The sequence below is a fragment of the Trachypithecus francoisi genome, unplaced genomic scaffold (assembly GCF_009764315.1).
Source record: "Trachypithecus francoisi isolate TF-2019V2 unplaced genomic scaffold, Tfra_2.0 Lachesis_group18, whole genome shotgun sequence".
Lineage (NCBI taxonomy): Eukaryota > Metazoa > Chordata > Mammalia > Primates > Cercopithecidae > Trachypithecus > Trachypithecus francoisi.
In genome coordinates, this window is record NW_022681463.1 from 64,830,681 (window position 1) to 64,848,899 (window position 18,219).

Sequence of the window (18,219 nt, forward strand, 5' to 3'; positions counted from 1 at the left end):
AAATTTTTAAATGTACAATAAGATGGAAAGTGACAATAAAATTCACTATGTTAATATTGTTTAAAAGCAACTATCATATAAAGCGGATTTCCAAACGAAGCACTAGGTCTAACAGGACAATAACAAAAGTAAATTAAAAGTAATAGCTGTCTAGCTAATACAAAGAATTATGGAGAAAAATTATCAGTGCTTTCTGTAACATTATCCCCAAACTGATCCCAGAAGCCTTACTCCCAGTATCTAAAGGTCTATATATTTAGGTGTAAAAAAACATACCTGGACCTTAAAAGGCCTTATAGGACCTGGCTCCTAGTTTCCTGCCCAACCTTATCTCTTAATCAAATGGGCCTTCTAATAAAAAGAGCCTTTTTGTTGCTTCACATACAGGCCAACTCCACTCATACCTCAGGATCCTGGCTCTTGGTCCTGCCTGGAATATTCTTCCCCCAGAGCTTCCAAGTTATTTCCCTTGTTCCTTCAGATCTCCGCTCAAAGATCTTCTCAACGGAGGCTCTAGTACCATGTGGCACATTTCTTATAAAAGTCATAGCTAGAAAAAACGCTGTCTTGCCTCAAAGTGTTAAACCTAACAACAAAACAGGTTTTCTCTTCTCTGTGATGTAACGCAAAAAACAAACTCCTGGCTAAATTCTGTGACCCACATCATCATTTATCTTTAGGTTCTCCTTTAATTCTTATTATTTAACTCTTGCTCTTTTATATTCCTTTACAGCTTTATGGTTTGTCTTCACTGTACACCTACAAAAAGTGATTTCTAGGTTAGCTAAGTATATAACCAAGACTTTAACCCATAGCAATCAGCGCCTTTGCACACAGCCACTCCAAAAAATTTTTTTGATGAATATACAAATGAGTGAATAGTGAACTATGATAAGACATCTGGAAAGTTTCAGGGACGTGAGGGAAAAGGTTTTTGCTCCAATAGACTGACTTCATACCGACACTTTTACATAAGAATGGCAAGAATGATTGTCAAACGAAAAAATTAACTTCATCGAGCCCAGAGTCCATTTTTCTAGTCATAAATGTCATTTAAAAACAAAACTCCTTTCAGCCCAGCCCAGAACCCACTTTTCTCTTCTAGTCATAAATGCCAATTAAAAAAAAAATTCTTTCAGCCCAACTACAAACGCCAACCATGCTCCCAAGAAACACAGATTTTTCTCAGGAGCTGTAGGGAGTGGAAAGGGCGAGATAGGCGTCTAGGGTAACGCGGCTACCGTGGAACACAGAAAGGAGACCGAGAATCTCAATACCGGGGCTGAGACGCAGCATCAACAAGAGCCTGGGTCCCTGTCCGGCGGTGCTGGGAGAAGGCGAGTCAGCCGGGCCCGAAGTGGCCCAGTTCCCCTAAAGAGAGTGGAGGAAGCAGAAATGGGCTCACTCACCTCTAACGCCGCCTGGGGGTCCTCGTCGATTAGGGCATCCGAGAAGCTCTGGAAAAACCTGTCAGGAAAACAACGACTTCAGCAGGGCTCACTAGCCAAGGAAAGGGGGATAAAATAAATAGCAAAGGGAAAGAAAAACACGCACCTCTGGGATGTTGCACTTCCTGCTGCAGCCGCCGCCATCCCTCGTAGTCACTGTTGCTGCCGCCGGAGTTGCTACTATCGCGGTTACCACCTCCACCACCGCCCAAAGGGGAAACTTCTGGAGAAACACCAACCGAGCTTCCGTCCTAAATAGCCAACGAGCAGCCACGCAGCGTGCCGCTAGCCGGAAGGGAGGCGACACGCAGGCGCGGGGCCGGCCGGGACGATGGAGGACCTATTCCTCCCAGCCCCTCCCCGGCCCTGGACTAGTGCTCCCAGTCCCCGCCCCTCGCAGCCATGGTTACTGAGGCCTGGGGCGTACACGTTCTCCCTCCCTTCCACGGCGCCCACGCCAGCGGGCGCTCCCACGGAGCTTTCAGTAGTAGTTTAGAAGCACTTTTGTAACGTACTGTCATCCCTCAGGAACGTGTGGCGGTTAGGGGCGTTTGTATGTCCGTTAATAACGCAAGCTACTTCGAGCTTCCATTTTCCCTAGTTTTTATCATGGCTGCCACAGGTAGCCAAGTCCTTTCCCTTCACCTCATTCGCGGCTGCGTGGTCTCTTCCGGGAGCAGAGGCCCGGATGACGCATGGATTCCCGCGATCTTTGGGCTGGGAATCCTAAACGGCTGGGACTCACCGGAAGTCATTCTGCCCTAATAGCGACGAAAAACCTTCTGGTTCCTGGGGCAACGCGCCAGGCGGCCCTTCCCCAGAACGCCACAGCCCAGGATTTCTTCTTAATGGGCTTCCCAGACCAAGAAGGGAAACCTTTTCCATCCGAAGGTACTGAGGGGAGGAAGGTAGCCTGAAGTTATCTGAGTGCCGCTTTGTTTCCCACGCCTGTCGGTCAGCCCTGCCTCAACGCTCTTTACGCTTGCAGATCGGATGGAGAAAGCTGCCAGCACGTTCCAGGGATGGGGGCAGATTGAGGAGCGAGAGGGAGTAGTCTTTGTCTAACTTTATACCAGTACCAAACTGTGTTAACTTAATATAGTTTTATAATAAATCTTTAAGTCCTGTAACTTATTCTCCCAAGATTGCTTTGGCTTATCCTACGACCTTTGTATTTCTAGGTGAATTTTGGAATTAGGTTAAAAAAAAATGGGATTTTTACTGGACTTGCATTGAATCTATAGATCTGTTTGGGGAAAACTAGTATCTTAACATTAAGTCCTTCAATCCATGAGTATCATTCTACCCCACCATTTATTTAAGTGGTCTTTAATAATGCAGCTGTGCTTGGATAGATTGCAGTATAGAGATCATACATATCTTTCATTAGATTTATTGTTAAATGGCATTTTGACTATATTCTGCTCGTTGTAAGAATAAACAATATTGATTTTTACATACTGATCTTATATTCAAGCATCTTGCTAAGTTCCCTTGTTACTTGTAATACTCTGTAGATTCTTTCGGAATTTCTGCGATCAAAATCTTGCAATCCACGAATAAAGATGGTTTAACTTCTCTGTAACCTTTATACCATTTATTTGTATTTATTTTTGCCTTTTGTTGCTGGCTAGTATTTCCACTATTGAGTAAAAATAGTGATAATGGACTTCCTTGTCTTGGTCGTAACATCAGGAGGAAAGCATTGAATATCAAGTGCTTTTTCTGCCTTTATTGAAATGTTCATTTGTATTTTTTAATGTTACTGTGAATTACACTGGTTAATTTTCAGATGTTATCTGAATGGCCAATTGTTCTTCTGGACCCACTGACTCCAATTGAGATGGCACTGTAAGAAGAGAGGCAGAGCCAGTGAAGGAGACAAGGTTTATTGAGGACTTACATACAAGGGTGGTCCAGTGGTGGTGGGCTGGCCTGGAGAACTGCTACTATTTGTAAAAAGCATATAATCTGTATATACGATTTTCACTTAGCACCCTCCTTCTAGCAACCTCCATTGAACCCAAAAACAAAGGGCCTTGATTTCCTGTACAGCCTAAGATATGGGCCAGGGATGTGGATGTCCTTCATAGATAAGGAGTGAATCTCTGGGTTGGCTACTCCTGGATTCCTTAGCCCAGGACTCCAAACGTAGGTTCTTCTTAGACCATAGGGTTAGTCTCAGGTATGCCCCAGTTATGGCTCTGCACTAATGTGTGTACACCAGCCTCTGCCATGCACCAATACACATAAATGTATGGCCTCTGAAAGGGTGAATTCCAAGACTGACCTATAGACCCAACATGAGAAGAAGTTCTATATATTATGGACATTGAAATCAATGAGATACCAAAACTACCACCAGAATGGCTTAAATTAAAAGGACTTCCAATACCAAGCATTGACAAGGATATGCAGCAACTATATCTTTCATATATTGTTGGTGAGAGTTTAATCCTTTTGGAAAACTGTGGTACTGTATGTCTGTTCTTGCATTGCTATAAAGAAATACCTGAGACTAGGTAATTTATAAAGAAAAAATGTTTAATTGGCTCTTGGTTCTGCAGACTGCACAAGAAGCATAGCAGCTTCTACTTTTGCAGAGACCTCAGGAAGCTTCCAATAAAGGCAGAAGGCAAAGGTAGAGCAGCCATCTTACATGGCAGGAGCAACTAGGGTGGGGGGAGGTACACATTTTTAAACAACCAGATCTCACAAGAATTCACTGTTGCGAGGATAGTACCAAAGGGGGGTGGTACATAACCATTCATGAGAAACCCACCCCTATGATCCAGTTACCTCCCACCAGGCCCCACCTCCGACACTGGGGATTACAATTTGACATGTGATTTGGATGGGGACACATACCCAAACTATGTCAGACACTCTACTAAAGCTAGTTATACATAGACCATAACCCAATAATTCTACCACTGGCCATATACCCAAGAGTATTTATTATTTATGATCATGTAGAAGAATATTCATTGCAGCATTACCCAAGGTAGCAAAAACTGGAAATAATCTAAATGTCCTTAAATAGGAGAAAAAATATTACATAGCAATGAGTTAACAATGAACGACTACTACACACAACGATATGTATGAACTTTATATACATAAGTTGTGGTAAAAAAAAAAGCCAGACAGAGTACATCATGATTGATTCCACTTAGATGAGAGGTATCATAAGGGAACCTCCTGGTTGTCAGGGAGGGTGGGGAAAAGGAGCATGAAGAAATCTTCTTGGATGCAGGAAATGTTACATATCTTGATCTGGCTGGTAATCACGGCAGTGTATTCAAACATAAAATTTTATCAAGTTATGCACAAGATTTATGCAGGCACCCGGGTACACGCTCACACCTATAATCCCAATACTTTGGGAAGCCAAGGCAGAAAAATCACTTGAGCCCAGGAGTTCAAGACCAGCCCGGGCAAGGTGGTGAGATCTCGTCTCTACAAAAAATAAATAAAAAGCATTAGCCAAGGATGGTTGTACGTGCCTCAGCTACTTGAGAGGCTGAAGTAGGAGGATCACTTGAGACCAGGAGGTTGAGACTCTTACCGTGTTACCGCACTCCAGCCTACATAATAGTGTGCGTCTCTTAACAACAGCAACAAATTGTTCACTTTGATTTTGCAGATTCATTTGCGGAGAAACGATATCTTTCCCTTGTATTGCCTCTTCCAATCCATGAACGTAATTGCTTGCTTCATTCGGTTATTCATATCTATCTTTTAGTAAAGTTTTTATAATTTTCTCCATAAATTCTTGGCATCAGTTTATTGAAATCTTGGGAGGAAGGAGAGACAAATGCTTAAGAAGTTATTAATAAAATGTTTTCGGCTGGGCACGGTGCCTCATGTCTGTAATCCCAGCACTTTGGGAGGCCGAGGCTGGCAGATCACCTGAGGTCAGGAGTTCGAGACCAGCCTGGCCAACTTGGTGAAACCCCGTCCCTACTAAAAAATACAAATATTAGTGGGGCCATGGTGGCAGGCGCCTTAATCCCAGCTACTTGGGAAGCAAAGGCAGGAGAACCATTTGAACCCAGGAAGCAGAGGTTGCAGTGAGCTGAGATCCAGCCATTGCACTTAAGCCTGGGAGACAAGAGTGAGACTGCTCTCAAAAAAAAGTTAAAAAAAAAAGTTTTCATATGCAAATGACATAACTAAATATGCCAATGTACTTAGCTTTGGTAATTTAAAGAAGGGGAGGAGTAACCATGCTGGATTAAGTGGGCATTTATTGAAGGAGAATTCATCTTCAAACTGAAGAGTAAAAATAGTCATCTATACTGTATTACTTAACATCTTCCTAGGAAAAGGATCCTTTTCATTTAAGAGAGAAAACCTTTCCAGTCTAACATTGAAGCCATCCTTAAGTGTATAATACTTGATAATTTCAAACTGAATCTAACAAAATCTCTTATTTGTGTCTTTTTCACAATAAAGCTTTCCCAAAGAGAAGTTTTTTTAAAAAAAGAAAATTTTAAAAAGATTTGTGCACTTTACAAAGTTTATAGTTCAATAGAATAAAGATTTTAAAACAAACTCCGTAATAATCAAAATTTAAAATGCTAAAAGCCATGACATTTATAGTAACATCAAAATATTAAATACTGAAAAAAATTTGACAAAATATATGCAAGATGTGCACTGAAAACTAAAAAATATTGCAGCCAGGCACGGTGGCTCACGTCTATAATCCTCGCACTTTGGGAGGCCGAGGTGGGTGGATCACCTGAGGTCAGGAGTTTGAGACCAGGCTGGCCAACATGGCAAAACCCTATCTCTACTAAAAACACAAAACAAATTACCTGGTTGTGGTGGCGGGTGCTTGAAATTCCACCTACTTGGGAGGCTGAGGCAGAAGAATTGCTTGAACCCAGGAGGCGGAGGTTGCAGTTAGCCAATATCAGGCCATTGCACTTCAGCCTGGGCAATGGAGCAAGACTCTGTCTCAAAAAAAAAGAAAAAGAAAAAGAAAACAACAACATTGCCGAGAGAAATTAAAGAAAACTAACAAATGGAGAGCTCCTCCAAATTCATGAGTCAAGAAGACTCAATACTGTTGAGATCTCAGTTCTTCCAAGATTGACCTATAGACTCAACATGATCCTAATCAAAATCCCTAGTTGGGCATGGTGGCTCACGCCTAATCTCAGCTCTTGTTGGGGCTGAGACAGGAGAATCGCTTGGAGGCAAGGAGTTCAAGACCAGCCTAGACAATAGAGACCCCATCTCTGAAATAAAATACATTTAACAATCCCAAAGCTTTTCCCTTTTAGAAGTTGACAAACTGATTCTAAAATTCAAATGGGGGAAAAAATTCAAATGAAAATGCAAAGGACTTAGAATAGCCAAATCAGCTTTGAAAAATAACAAAGTTGGAGAGATAACATTACTTGATTTCAAGACTTGTCAACCTTGTGGTATTGGCGCAAAGATAGACAGATTAATGCAACAGAGAATCCATAAACAGACCCAAACCATATGTAGACAACTGATTTTTAACACAGGTCCAAAGGTAATTCAGTGGAGAAAAAAAGAGTTGAAAAGGAGAGACTTTACAACAGATTGGATATACATGTGCCAAAAAGTGAGTTTCAATGTATATCTTGCACCATGTACAACAATTCACTCAAAATGGATTATGGGGCTACAACTCCTATAAAACTTCTAGAAGAAGAAAATCTTTGTGATCTTGGGTTAGACAAAGATTTCTTAGCACACCAAAAGCATGATCCATAAAAGAAGAAATTTGTAAATTAGACTTCACCAAAATTTAAGAGATTCTACACTATGGAAATATTTGCAATCACATCTCTGATGAAGAGTCTGCATCCAGAATATATGAAGATCTCTCAAAACTTAGAAACTGTAAGTCAATAGGGAAACAGAAATTAAAACCACAACCATATACCACTACACACCCATTTAAATGGCTAAAATAAGAAAGACTGACCATGTTGGCAAGGATGTAGAGCAACCGGAAGACTCATACACCACTGGTAGGAATGTAAAAAGGCACAACCATAAAATGACTTAGACCACTGCTACACAATTAGCACCCAAGAGATATGAAATAACATGTTCATGCAATGTTTGTACAGGAATGTCTATTTATAGCAGTTTTAGTGGTTAACAGTTGAAAACTGGAAACAACCCAAATGTTTATCAACAGGTGAATGGATAAACAGTAGTACAGCTGGCCGGGCGCAGTGACTCATGCCTGTAATCCCACACTTTGGAAGGCCGAGGCAGGTGGATCACCCGAGATCAGGAGTTCGAGACTAGTCCAGTCAACTCTGTCTTATCTAAAAATACAAAAAAAACTGGCGTGCACCTATAGTCCCAGCTACTCGGGAGGCTGAGGCAGGAGAATCGCTTGAACCCAGGAGGCGGAGGTTGCAGTGAGCCAGGATCATGCCTGAGTGACAGAACGAGACTCTGTCTCAAAACAAACAAACAAACAAAAAACAACAGTAGTATAGCCAGTATAGCCATACAATGGAATACTGCTCAGCAATAAAAGGAATGAAGTATTGCTACACACTACAACATGGATGAATCTCAAAATTATGCTAAGTGAAAGAAACCAGACAAAAATAGTACACTTTGTATGATTCCATGTATATAAAATCCTGAAAAATTTTAAAACTCATCTGTATGACAGACAACAGATCAGTGGTTTACTGAGTGGGGGTGGGGGTTGGAGAGCAGGGTGGAATTTTAAGAATAAAAGGGGGCCGGGCGCGGTGGCTCAAGCCTGTAATCCCAGCACTTTGGGAGGCCGAGACGGGCGGATCACGAGGTCAGGAGATCGAGACCATCCTGGCTAACATGGCGAAACCCCGTCTCTACTAAAAATACAAAAAACTAGCCGGGCGAGGTGGCGGGCGCCTGTAGTCCCAGCTACTTGGGAGGCTGAGGCAGGAGAATGGTGTAAACCCGGGAGGCGGAGCTTGCAGTGAGCCGAGATTGCGCCACTGCACTCCAGTCTGGGCGACAGAGCGAGACTCTGCCTCAAAAAAAAAAGAATAAAAGGGGCATTAGGAAACATATTGGGGTAATAGGTATGTTCACTATCTTGATTATGGTGATGATTTTACGAGTGTATACATATGTAACACTTCAAAATGTACACTTTAAATAATGTGCGTGGTTTGCTTTATGTCAATTATAGCCCTATAAGCTTTTTTTTTTTTTTTTTTGAGACGGAGTCTCACTCTGTCGCCCAGGCTGGAGTGCAGTGGTGAGATCTCAGCTCACCGCAAGCTCCACCTCCCTGGTTCACGCCATTCTCCTGCCTCAGTCTCCCGCGTAGCTGGGACTATAGGCACCCACCACCACGCCCAGCTAATTTTTTGTGTTTTTAATAGAGATGGGGTTTCGCCGTAGCCAGGATGGTCTCAATCTCCTGACCTCGTGATCCATCCACCTCAACCTCCCAAAGTGGTGGGATTACAGGCGTGAGCCACCACGCCTGGCCTAAAGCTATTTTTTAAAACACATTTAGAGCTGTAGATAAGAGTTGATAGTCATAAGCATATGGATGGTGGTAAGCAACATGAGAACACTAGCACAAGGAGGCCAGGCATAGTGGCTCACACCTGTAACCCCATCACTTTGGGAGGCCAAAGCAGGAGCATCCCTTGAGTCCAGGAGTTTGAGACCAGCCTGGGCAATACGGTAAAACACTGTCTCTACAAAATACATTAGCCAGATGTGGTGGTGCATGCCTGTAGTCCCAACTACTCCTGAGGCTGAGGTGGGAGGATTGCTTGAGCCCAGATCGAGGCTGCAGTGAGCTGTTACTATGCCACTGCACTCCAACCTGGGCAACATAGCGAGACCCTGCGTCAAAAAAGAAAAAAAAAAAGGCAAGAAGAAAATTTAGTTTTTTCACTTAATAAATATTGAATCCCTACTATGTATAGATATTATGTGAGGTATTAGGGATACTAAAATGACTGCAATCTTGGTGCTTAATAATCTAGTGTTGGAATCACACATATCAACAGGCAGTTATTGCAGTGTCATATATGTCTAAATGGGAGAGAGTAAAGGGTTCTGTGAGAGAAGTCAGAAGATTCTGAAAGCTCAGAGGAAGAAATGTCTCAGCTGAAGCCTGAAGAACATATAGGAGTTAACCAGCATGAGATAAGCTGCTGAGCAGAGTGAGCTGGAAAGCAGAGCTAGCACAGTGATTTGGGAAATACAGCTTCAGGGATGTTTATTTGCAAAAGCCCCTTCAAACCCTCTATCTAATTTGTTAATATAATTTTGTATGTATTTTTCCTAAATAAATCCCCTCCCCACTCCCACAACCCCACCAAATTGTGTAAATTTTGGCCCCACAAAACCTGGCTTTGTCCTTAAGTAGGTCTTTCTTTTGGGTTATTTAGAATTCAGCTCTTTCTTATGTTTGGGGAATTCCTTGAGTCTTCCCACTGAGCCAGTCTCCCTCTATAAAAGCTGAAAATGCCAAACGACTTAAGTTGAACTTGCACATACTTTAAAATTGGTAGCTAGTTAACAATAATAAATCAAGGAAGGACCTTAGTGTATCCTCTCCAGATGCAGTAGCACATGTGTCAAGATTAAATTCCCAAAGCAGCAGATAGTATTACAAAGCACAGTGTGTCAGTGCTTGGCAACAGCGGCTACAATCTCCTCACCCAACCAGTTATGCAGTATAGTTCCAGGATTTATTCCTAGCCGTGTGGCTGAGACTGATGCTGATTCTCTAGTCCTTTTGGCCATTCTGCGAGCAGCACAATATTCTTCTAATACAATTTATCTTATGCTGAAAACCAGAATCCATCTCTGTTGCTTATGACTAAAAATCCAAAGTGACATACAATTTGGTATTTGGAAGTGGAGTACTACCAAACAGACCTGGAATGGTGTGTAACTGGCCAAGTGGAAAAGGCAGGATGGAGGGCAGAGACACAACTGTTTCGGGCTAGGAAACTAGTGACTCTGAGACAGGACACCAAGGTCACACAATCAAGAAATGTACTCTAAAGCCGAGCAGCCTCAGAGTCTTCTTCCCAGTGCTCATATTAGATGTGGCTGTTGAGGACAGAACACCAGAGAGCCACAGCCACCAGTTGAAAAAGCAGCCTGTGTATTCCACCAGAGATCTTAGACATGAAGCTGGATAGAGTATCTGGATGAGATTCTGGTTGATTCTCTTTGGGAAACAAATACATTTTTCATATGGGCATGAACATTTTTCACTGTATGTACAGGAAGGACAAGTATACCTAACAGTAGGATACTTCACTCCTCCTCCCTTCTTCCTTGCTGTGGAGCCCTAATTTTGTTTCTACAACACATGACTAAGTCATTTGTGGTAATCCCACAACCCACACTGTTGGGATCCCCAACCTCACATTGGCCATTATGGCCAACAATATGGTTTACGAAGGGGTATATAACTAATCTAGCCAATTAGGCCATGCATGAGATGTCTGCTTAGGGATTCTGGGAAAGGTCTCCTTATTGATAAACAGAAACACAGAATAAATTACTGCAGCTACCATTAGCAGTAGCCATCCTGGAAGACCAAACCAATATCCCAAGGAAAGTGAAAGCAGAAGGATGGAGAAACCTGATTCCTCAGTGTTACCACCGAGCTCCTGAGTTAACCAACCCAGAAACCTCCAAACTCCTGACTTTTTGTTTTGTATTATTTAATAATTTTCAGTTAGGTTTTTCTGTTTGCTTCTTGCAATTGAAAGCATTCTTATTCTAATTGCTATTATGTCTGGGAGTGTAGAATTTGATCATAAGGCTGGTGAAATAAAGAAGAGGTGAGACCACATAGGGCCTCAACTCCATCTGAAAAGACTAAAAAAACCACTGAAGGCTTGACATAATTAGACCGACACTCCTGTTGCATTGGGGAGAACAGATTGGAAGCGGACAAGTTGAAAACAGAGAATAAGAACAGTGACCTTTAGACAAAACTTGGGAGAACTCTAATCTTTGAAAAAGTCTCTGGAGCAACACAAAGGGAACATTAGGAAATTATTTTTTACATGGTAAAAGGGGGAAAATATTACAGAAGCAGGAGGATAGGAGAGTTGGGCACTTCAGATTGGGCAAAACTGAAGGCAATAGAGGGTTTAGAAGAAAAGTGAGTTATGAAAAGTTATCAATTCATCAAGAGGTCCAGGAAGAGAAGGAAGGATGGGATTCAGCAATATGGAAATTGGTCACTCTTAGTGACCTTTGCAACAACAACTTCAGGGTAATAAGTCAAATGCAATACTACAGAGGGTTAAAGAATAAATGGAAAGTGAGGAAGGCAGCAAGTTTACAGGTTAAGGACAGTCACAATAGCATCACAGGTCCTTCCTTAATAAACAATCTTGAGTCAATGATTTGGTGTGGAGAAGCCAAGTACTGAGAGCCATGTCCTATTCAGGAGTTGATGACTAGATTATGTTAGGGCTACAGAGAATCAAGACGTAATATAGGGACAGATCATGCTGGTCCTTGTAAACCCTGTTCAGAAGTTTGCATATTCCTGGTAAGAAATGGTAACTTAATTGGCCGGGCGCGGTGGCTCAAGCCTGTAATCCCAGCACTTTGGGAGGCCGAGACGGGCGGATCATGAGGTCAGGAGATCGAGACTATCCTGGCTAATACGGTGAAACCCCGTCTCTACTAAAAAAATACAAAAAACTAGCCGGGCGACGAGGCGGGCGCCTGTAGTCCCAGCTACTCGGGAGGCTGAGGCAGGAGAATGGCGTGAACCCGGGAGGCGGAGCTTGCAGTGAGCTGAGAGCCGGCCACTGCACTCCAGCCTGGGTGGCAGAGCAAGACTCCGTCTCAAAAAAAAAAAAAAAAAAAAATGATTCATTTCAAATTTATTTTTGTGTATAGTGTAAGGGAGGGGTCCGGTTTCTTTATTTCTTTTCTATTTTGCATATGTTTATCCAATTATAAAAGCACCATCCATTGGGAAGACTTTTTCCCCCTTGAACTAATTGCCTTAACACCATTTCACTAATAATAGACTATGTGTATATATGGGCATATATATATATAAAATATATGTATAGTCTGGTCTCTGTTCTGTTGGCTTCTTTTTCAATTATTATGCTAATACCATACCATATGGCTTACTATACCTCTATAGTAAATTTTTTTGAGGGTCTCACTCTGTCACCCAACAAACTTGAGTCTTCCAATCCATAAACATGGCATATTTTTTCATTTATATGCTTTTATGATTTTTTAATAAATAGGTCTATGTATTTGATGTTATTGCAAATGGTATTTTTATTTCATTTCTCAATTGTCTCTTGCTAGTATATAGAAATACAGTTGATATATATACATATATATGGTCATCATTCTGGTTTCTATTCTGTTCTATTGGCCTCTTTGTCTACTATTATGCTAGTATCATACATATAGATTACTATACCTCTATAGTAATATCACTGATCTTTACAGAAAGGCAAATCAAAACCACAATGAGATATCATCTCATGCCAGTCAGAATGGCAATTATTAGAAAGTTCAGAAACAACAGATACTGGCAAGGTTGCAGAGAAAAAGGAACACTTTTACACTGTTGATGGGAATGTAAATTAGTTCAACCATTGTGGAAGACAGTATGGCAATTCCTCAAAGAGCTAGAGGCAGATATACCATTTGACGCAGCAATCCCATTACTGGGTATATACCCAAAGGAATATAAATCATTCTGTTATAAATATACATGTACCTGTATGTTTATTGCAGCATTATTCACAATAACAAACACATGGAATCCACCCAAATGCCTATCAATGATGGACTGGATAAAGACAATGTGGTACATATACACCATGGAATAGTATGCAGCCATAAAAAGGAACGAGATCATGTCCTTTGTAGGGACACAGATGGAGCTGAAAGCTGTTATCTTCAGCAAACTGACACAGGAACAGAAAACAAATCACCGTATTTCTCACGTATACGTGGGTGCTGAATGAGATCACATGGACACATGGCACGGAACAAAACACACTGAGGCCCATTGCGGGGAGGGCCTGGTAGGGGGAGGGAGAGCATCAGGAAGAATAGCCAATGGATGCTGGGCTTAATACCAAGGTGATGGGTTGATCTGTGCAGCAAACCACCATGGCACACATTTACCTATGTAACGAACCTGCACATCCTGCACATGTACCCCGGAACTTAAAAAACAGTTGAAGGATACAAAAACAAAAACAAAAATGAGGCTGGACACAGAGGCTCACGCCTGTAATCCCAGCACTTTGGGAGGCCGAGGCGGACGGTTCACGAGGTCAGGAGTTCAAGACCAGCCTGACCAACATGGTGAAACCCCATCTCTACTAAAAATACAAAAATTAGCCAGGCATGGTGGGGGGCACCTGTAATCCCAGCTACTCAAGAGGCTGAGACAGGAGAATCCCTTGAAATCGGGAGGCGGAGGTTGCAGTGAACCGAGAGCACGCCATTACACTCCAACCTGGGCGACAATGGGAGACTCCATCTCAAAACAAAACAAGACAAAAAACAAAAATAAAAAATCCTCTATAAATATTTGTCAAATTGGTAGGGTTGTTAGCATGATTTTCAAAAATTTTATTCACATTATTCTATAGCATATCTAAATAACATTCGTGTTAACAAATACCAGGTTCTTTGATTTAAAAGTGGTGAAAGACAAGCTAATCATAAGTTTGTTATACACCCATATATTTTCCAATAGCATGACACGGTCCAGATATTTAAAAATAGGCTATTTGGGAAAGAAAGAACTTGCTGAACTCCAGAAAATATAAAGTAGATACAATTCAAGGTTTTTGAACCTTGGAAAGGAAGGGTAATTTTCTTTCTTTCTTTTTTTTTTTCAGACGGAGTCTCACTTTGTCGCCCAGGTTGGGGGTGCAGTGGCACGATCTTGGCTCACTGCAAGCTCCGCCTTCCGGGTTCACACAATTCTCCTGCCTCAGCCTCCTGAGTAGCTGGACCACAGGCGCCCACCAGAACTCCTGGCTAATGTTTTGTATTTTTAGTAGAGACGGGGTTTCACCGTGTTAGCCAGGATAGTCTTGATCTCCTGACCTCGTGATCCGCCTGCCTCGGCCTCCCAAAGTGATAGGATTAAAGGCGTGAGCCACAGGAAGGGTAATTTTCCATAAATAAGTTTTTCACGACTGTGTTTCTCATATTCATACACAAGTATCTTAATTGGTGTATTACCAATTTGTTTCGCTAGATGGAGATATGAGGCACAAGAACTACAAATTCCCTCAAAAAGGGAGTGTAACTCTTGATATTTTGAAAAACATAATTTATTTATAGAAGAGAAACTACAGCTTGTAAGACGTCATCTTAAGGGAGACGATCTTCCATGTAACAAATTGTTGGCCCCAGGGAAAAACGTTTGCTGGGACTGATGGTTAGTTTTTTACTAGTTAATATTTCATCAGTGTTACTGAGGAGACTTCTTAATTTATTCACCCACTTACATGTTTTTGGTTTTGTTTTTGTTTTTGAGACGGAGTCTCGCTCTGTAGCCCAGGCTGGAGTGCAGTGGAGCAATCTCGGCTCACTGCAAGCTCCGCCTCCCGGATTCACGCCATTCTCCTGTCTCAGCCTCCAAGTAGCTGGGACTACAGGCGCCCACCACCACGCCTGGCTGAGGATTTTTATTTTTAGTAGAGATGGGGTTTCACAGTGTTAGCCAAGATGGTCTGGATCTTCTGACCTCGTGATCCGACCGCCTCGGCCTCCCAAAGTGCTGGGATTACAGGTGTGAGCCACTGCACCCAGCCTATATGTTCATTTTTTTATTCATTGACCAAACACTTAATTTGCCCCACACTGTTAGTCATTGGGATACAAAAGTAAGGAGAACACAATCCCCACTCCTCCAGAAGCTCACAGCCTCCAGACGACTAGTGGAGAGAAGGATATAAACAATTAATTAGCATACATTCAGGGCAGAATTATAGCATGGGTTAACCCAAGATTTGCTGGCTGCACCAGGAGAGAAATGGCTGGCTCTTATTGAGTAAGAGAACATGCTTGGGATGAGTTTCAAGGGATGAATAATTCAGAGGCAGTCCCAAATGAGAATAAGACTATAGCAATAGTCCAGACAACACTTGGTGAGGGAGTTCACTTGAAGGAAACAGAAACAAAAATAAGGCTGGACGCTGCGGCTCACACCTGTATTTCCAGCACTTTGGAAGGCCGAGGCAGGAGGTTCACAAGGTCAGAGGTTTGAGACCATCCTGACCAACATGGTGAAACCCTGTCTCTACTAAAAATACAAAAATTAGCTGGGTGTGGTGGCACTCACCTGTAATCCCAGCTACTCAGGAGCCTGAGGCAGAAGAATCTCTTGAACCCGGGAGGCGGACGTTACAGTGAGCCGAGATCAGGTGGGTACCTGTGGGGATAGAAAGGAGGAGATAAGTGCACAAGATGTAGAGCAGGTAGAATACGTTAGACATAAATACTCAATAATTGTTGGGATCAAACGGGAGGAGGACAATTTCTAGATAGTTTGAAACAAGCACTGTGGAGGTCAGGATAAAAATTCAACATGACTAGGAGAAATTGAAAAAAAATTTTTTTTTTTTTTGAGACAGAGCCTCGCTCTGTCGCCCAGGCTGCAGTGCAATGGCGCAATCTCTGCTCACTGCAACCTCGGCCTCCCGGGTTCGAGTAATTCTCCTGCCTCAGCCTCCTGAGTAGCAGGAACTAAAGGCGCGTACCAGCATGCCTGGCTAATTTTTGTATTTTTAGTAAAGATAGCAGTTTCACCATGTTGGCCAGGCTGATCTTGAACTCCTGACCTCGTGATCTGCCCGACTTGCCCTCCCAAAGTGCTGGGACCACAGGCGTGAGCCAATGCACCTGGCCTTCCAATTACTTTTCAACCTGTAAACTGCTCTACCCTACAGAATCCATGTGTGTATTTGGTTCTTTGGAATCTGCCATGCCATTCACCCTACGCATCATACTTTCTATGATTGCGTCACACACTTTACACCTATCTGAGACTCACTGACTCAAGAGTTAACCAAAACTCTCTACCACCAGAGCTGACCAATGCATGACAGCCTTTTGTGGGTGAATTTCTTTTAAATTCAGCTCCACTGTGTAGGCAGTCATCTCTCTAATCCCACCTATGGCCCACTTCCTGGATCTCTCCATCACATCTTTCCTTTCCCCCATCATGCTAGTCTTTCCAGGAATCTAGTCCAAGAGACAGAGGCAAATAGCTGCAGGCCTAAGGAAGAGCAGCATCCAATGAAGTGGCATGCTTGTGTTTGTATTTTAGCACCAACCTCATATGTTGACAGAGCTCAGGAGTGTGAGGGAGAAGTCCATGTTCCATTAGCTCCATTCTTTGCCCAGGGCTTCACTGCTCCTTGTCAGCTGCTATCTCCTCTGTGTTGCAAATAGGATTCTCTCCTCCCTTGTGTCAATCTGGTAGGCTCTCAAACTCAGGAAATCCGAGTCCTTTAAGAAGTTACCTACTAGGAACTAAGGGTGACAAATATACTAACAAGAGCAGCAGCTCTCCTAGGACCGCCTCCTTTTTATACAACTCCATTAGAAAAGGATGCAAGGCTCATGTTGTTGCATGTATTCAAGGTTCTCTTGCTTTGTTGACTAATAGTACCCTGTACTGTATAGCACACTTTGTTTATCCATTCTTCTGCTGCCAGAATTTGGATTGTTTACAACTTGGGGCTATTAGGAATAAAGTCCTATGAATATTTAAGTACAAGTCTTTCTGTGGACATATGCTTTTATTTCTCTTGGGTAAATACCTAACAGTGGAGTTTTTTGTTTGTTTGCTTGTTTGTTTGTTTGTTTGTTTTGAGACAGAGTCTCTCTCTGTCGCCCAGGTTGGAGTGTAGTGGCGCGATCTCGGCTCACTGCAAGCTCCCCCTCCCGGGTTCACACCACTCTCCTGCCTCAACCTCCAGAGTAGCTGGGACTACAGGCACTTGCCACCACACCCAGCTAATTTCTTTTGTATTTTTAGTAGAGACGGGGTTTCACCGTGTTAGCCAGAATGGTCTTGATCTCCTGACATCGTGATCAGCCTGTCTTGGCCTCCCAAAGTGCTGGGATTACAAGCGTGAGCCAACGCCTCCCCACCTGGCCGAAAATAATTTTAATAAGGCATCTCTAGTCATATCTTAAATTGTAAACTGCCTTCTCACTCCCTTTTCTTGAGATCTCAACTCATTCTCTGTTTACTCTGGCATGTAAACGTATTCTTCCTGCCAAATGAGTCAGTCTCAGTCTAGATTTGTACTGACATGTATTAAATTTCCTGTAAAAATAAGAAACTAGTACATTATCTCTCTCTCTTTCCCCCTTTCCTCTATCTCTGTCTTACACACACACCATGCACATACATGCACACACCCCGACAAGTATATAGAAAAAGTATAGTGTCACCTTTATAGAAAATATATGGAATTACTATTCATAAGGCCGAAAAACAATCTTGTGCTCATAACATACCCCAGGAAACCGTGCAGTTGTTACTCTCCAGTGTTCTTAGATTCTGAAATGGAAGATAGGACTTACTGCAGATATTTCATACTCATCTATTTGGAATAGTTTTTCTAGGTTTTGTGTGTGTGTGTGTGAAGTCCTATTATTTATGCAAAGATTGGAAATCTACAGGGTTTTTTTGTTTGTTTCCAGTCTTTCTCTTAATTTCTGTGAATTTAACTCTGTTCTCATCTAACATCCA

General features: G+C 42.3%; 1 protein-coding gene across 2 annotated transcripts in view; it reads right to left on the reverse strand.

The window, feature by feature from the left end:
- SUGT1 (SGT1 homolog, MIS12 kinetochore complex assembly cochaperone) overlaps positions 1-2,104 on the reverse strand; it is a 35,792-nt gene extending 33,688 nt beyond the window's left edge. The window contains exons 1-2 of one of the 2 annotated variants that reach the window (XM_033177614.1): positions 1,555-2,104; positions 1,410-1,467 (exon numbers count right to left, since the gene is read on the reverse strand). In XM_033177614.1, the coding sequence (XP_033033505.1) occupies positions 1,410-1,467; positions 1,555-1,592 (96 nt within the window). In that variant the 5' untranslated portion in view covers positions 1,593-2,104. Of the gene's footprint in view, positions 1-404; positions 826-1,409; positions 1,468-1,554 lie in introns of those variants that run through there. The other variant, XM_033177612.1, reaches the window with a different exon arrangement.
- Between the last annotated feature and the right edge of the window lie 16,115 nt (positions 2,105-18,219).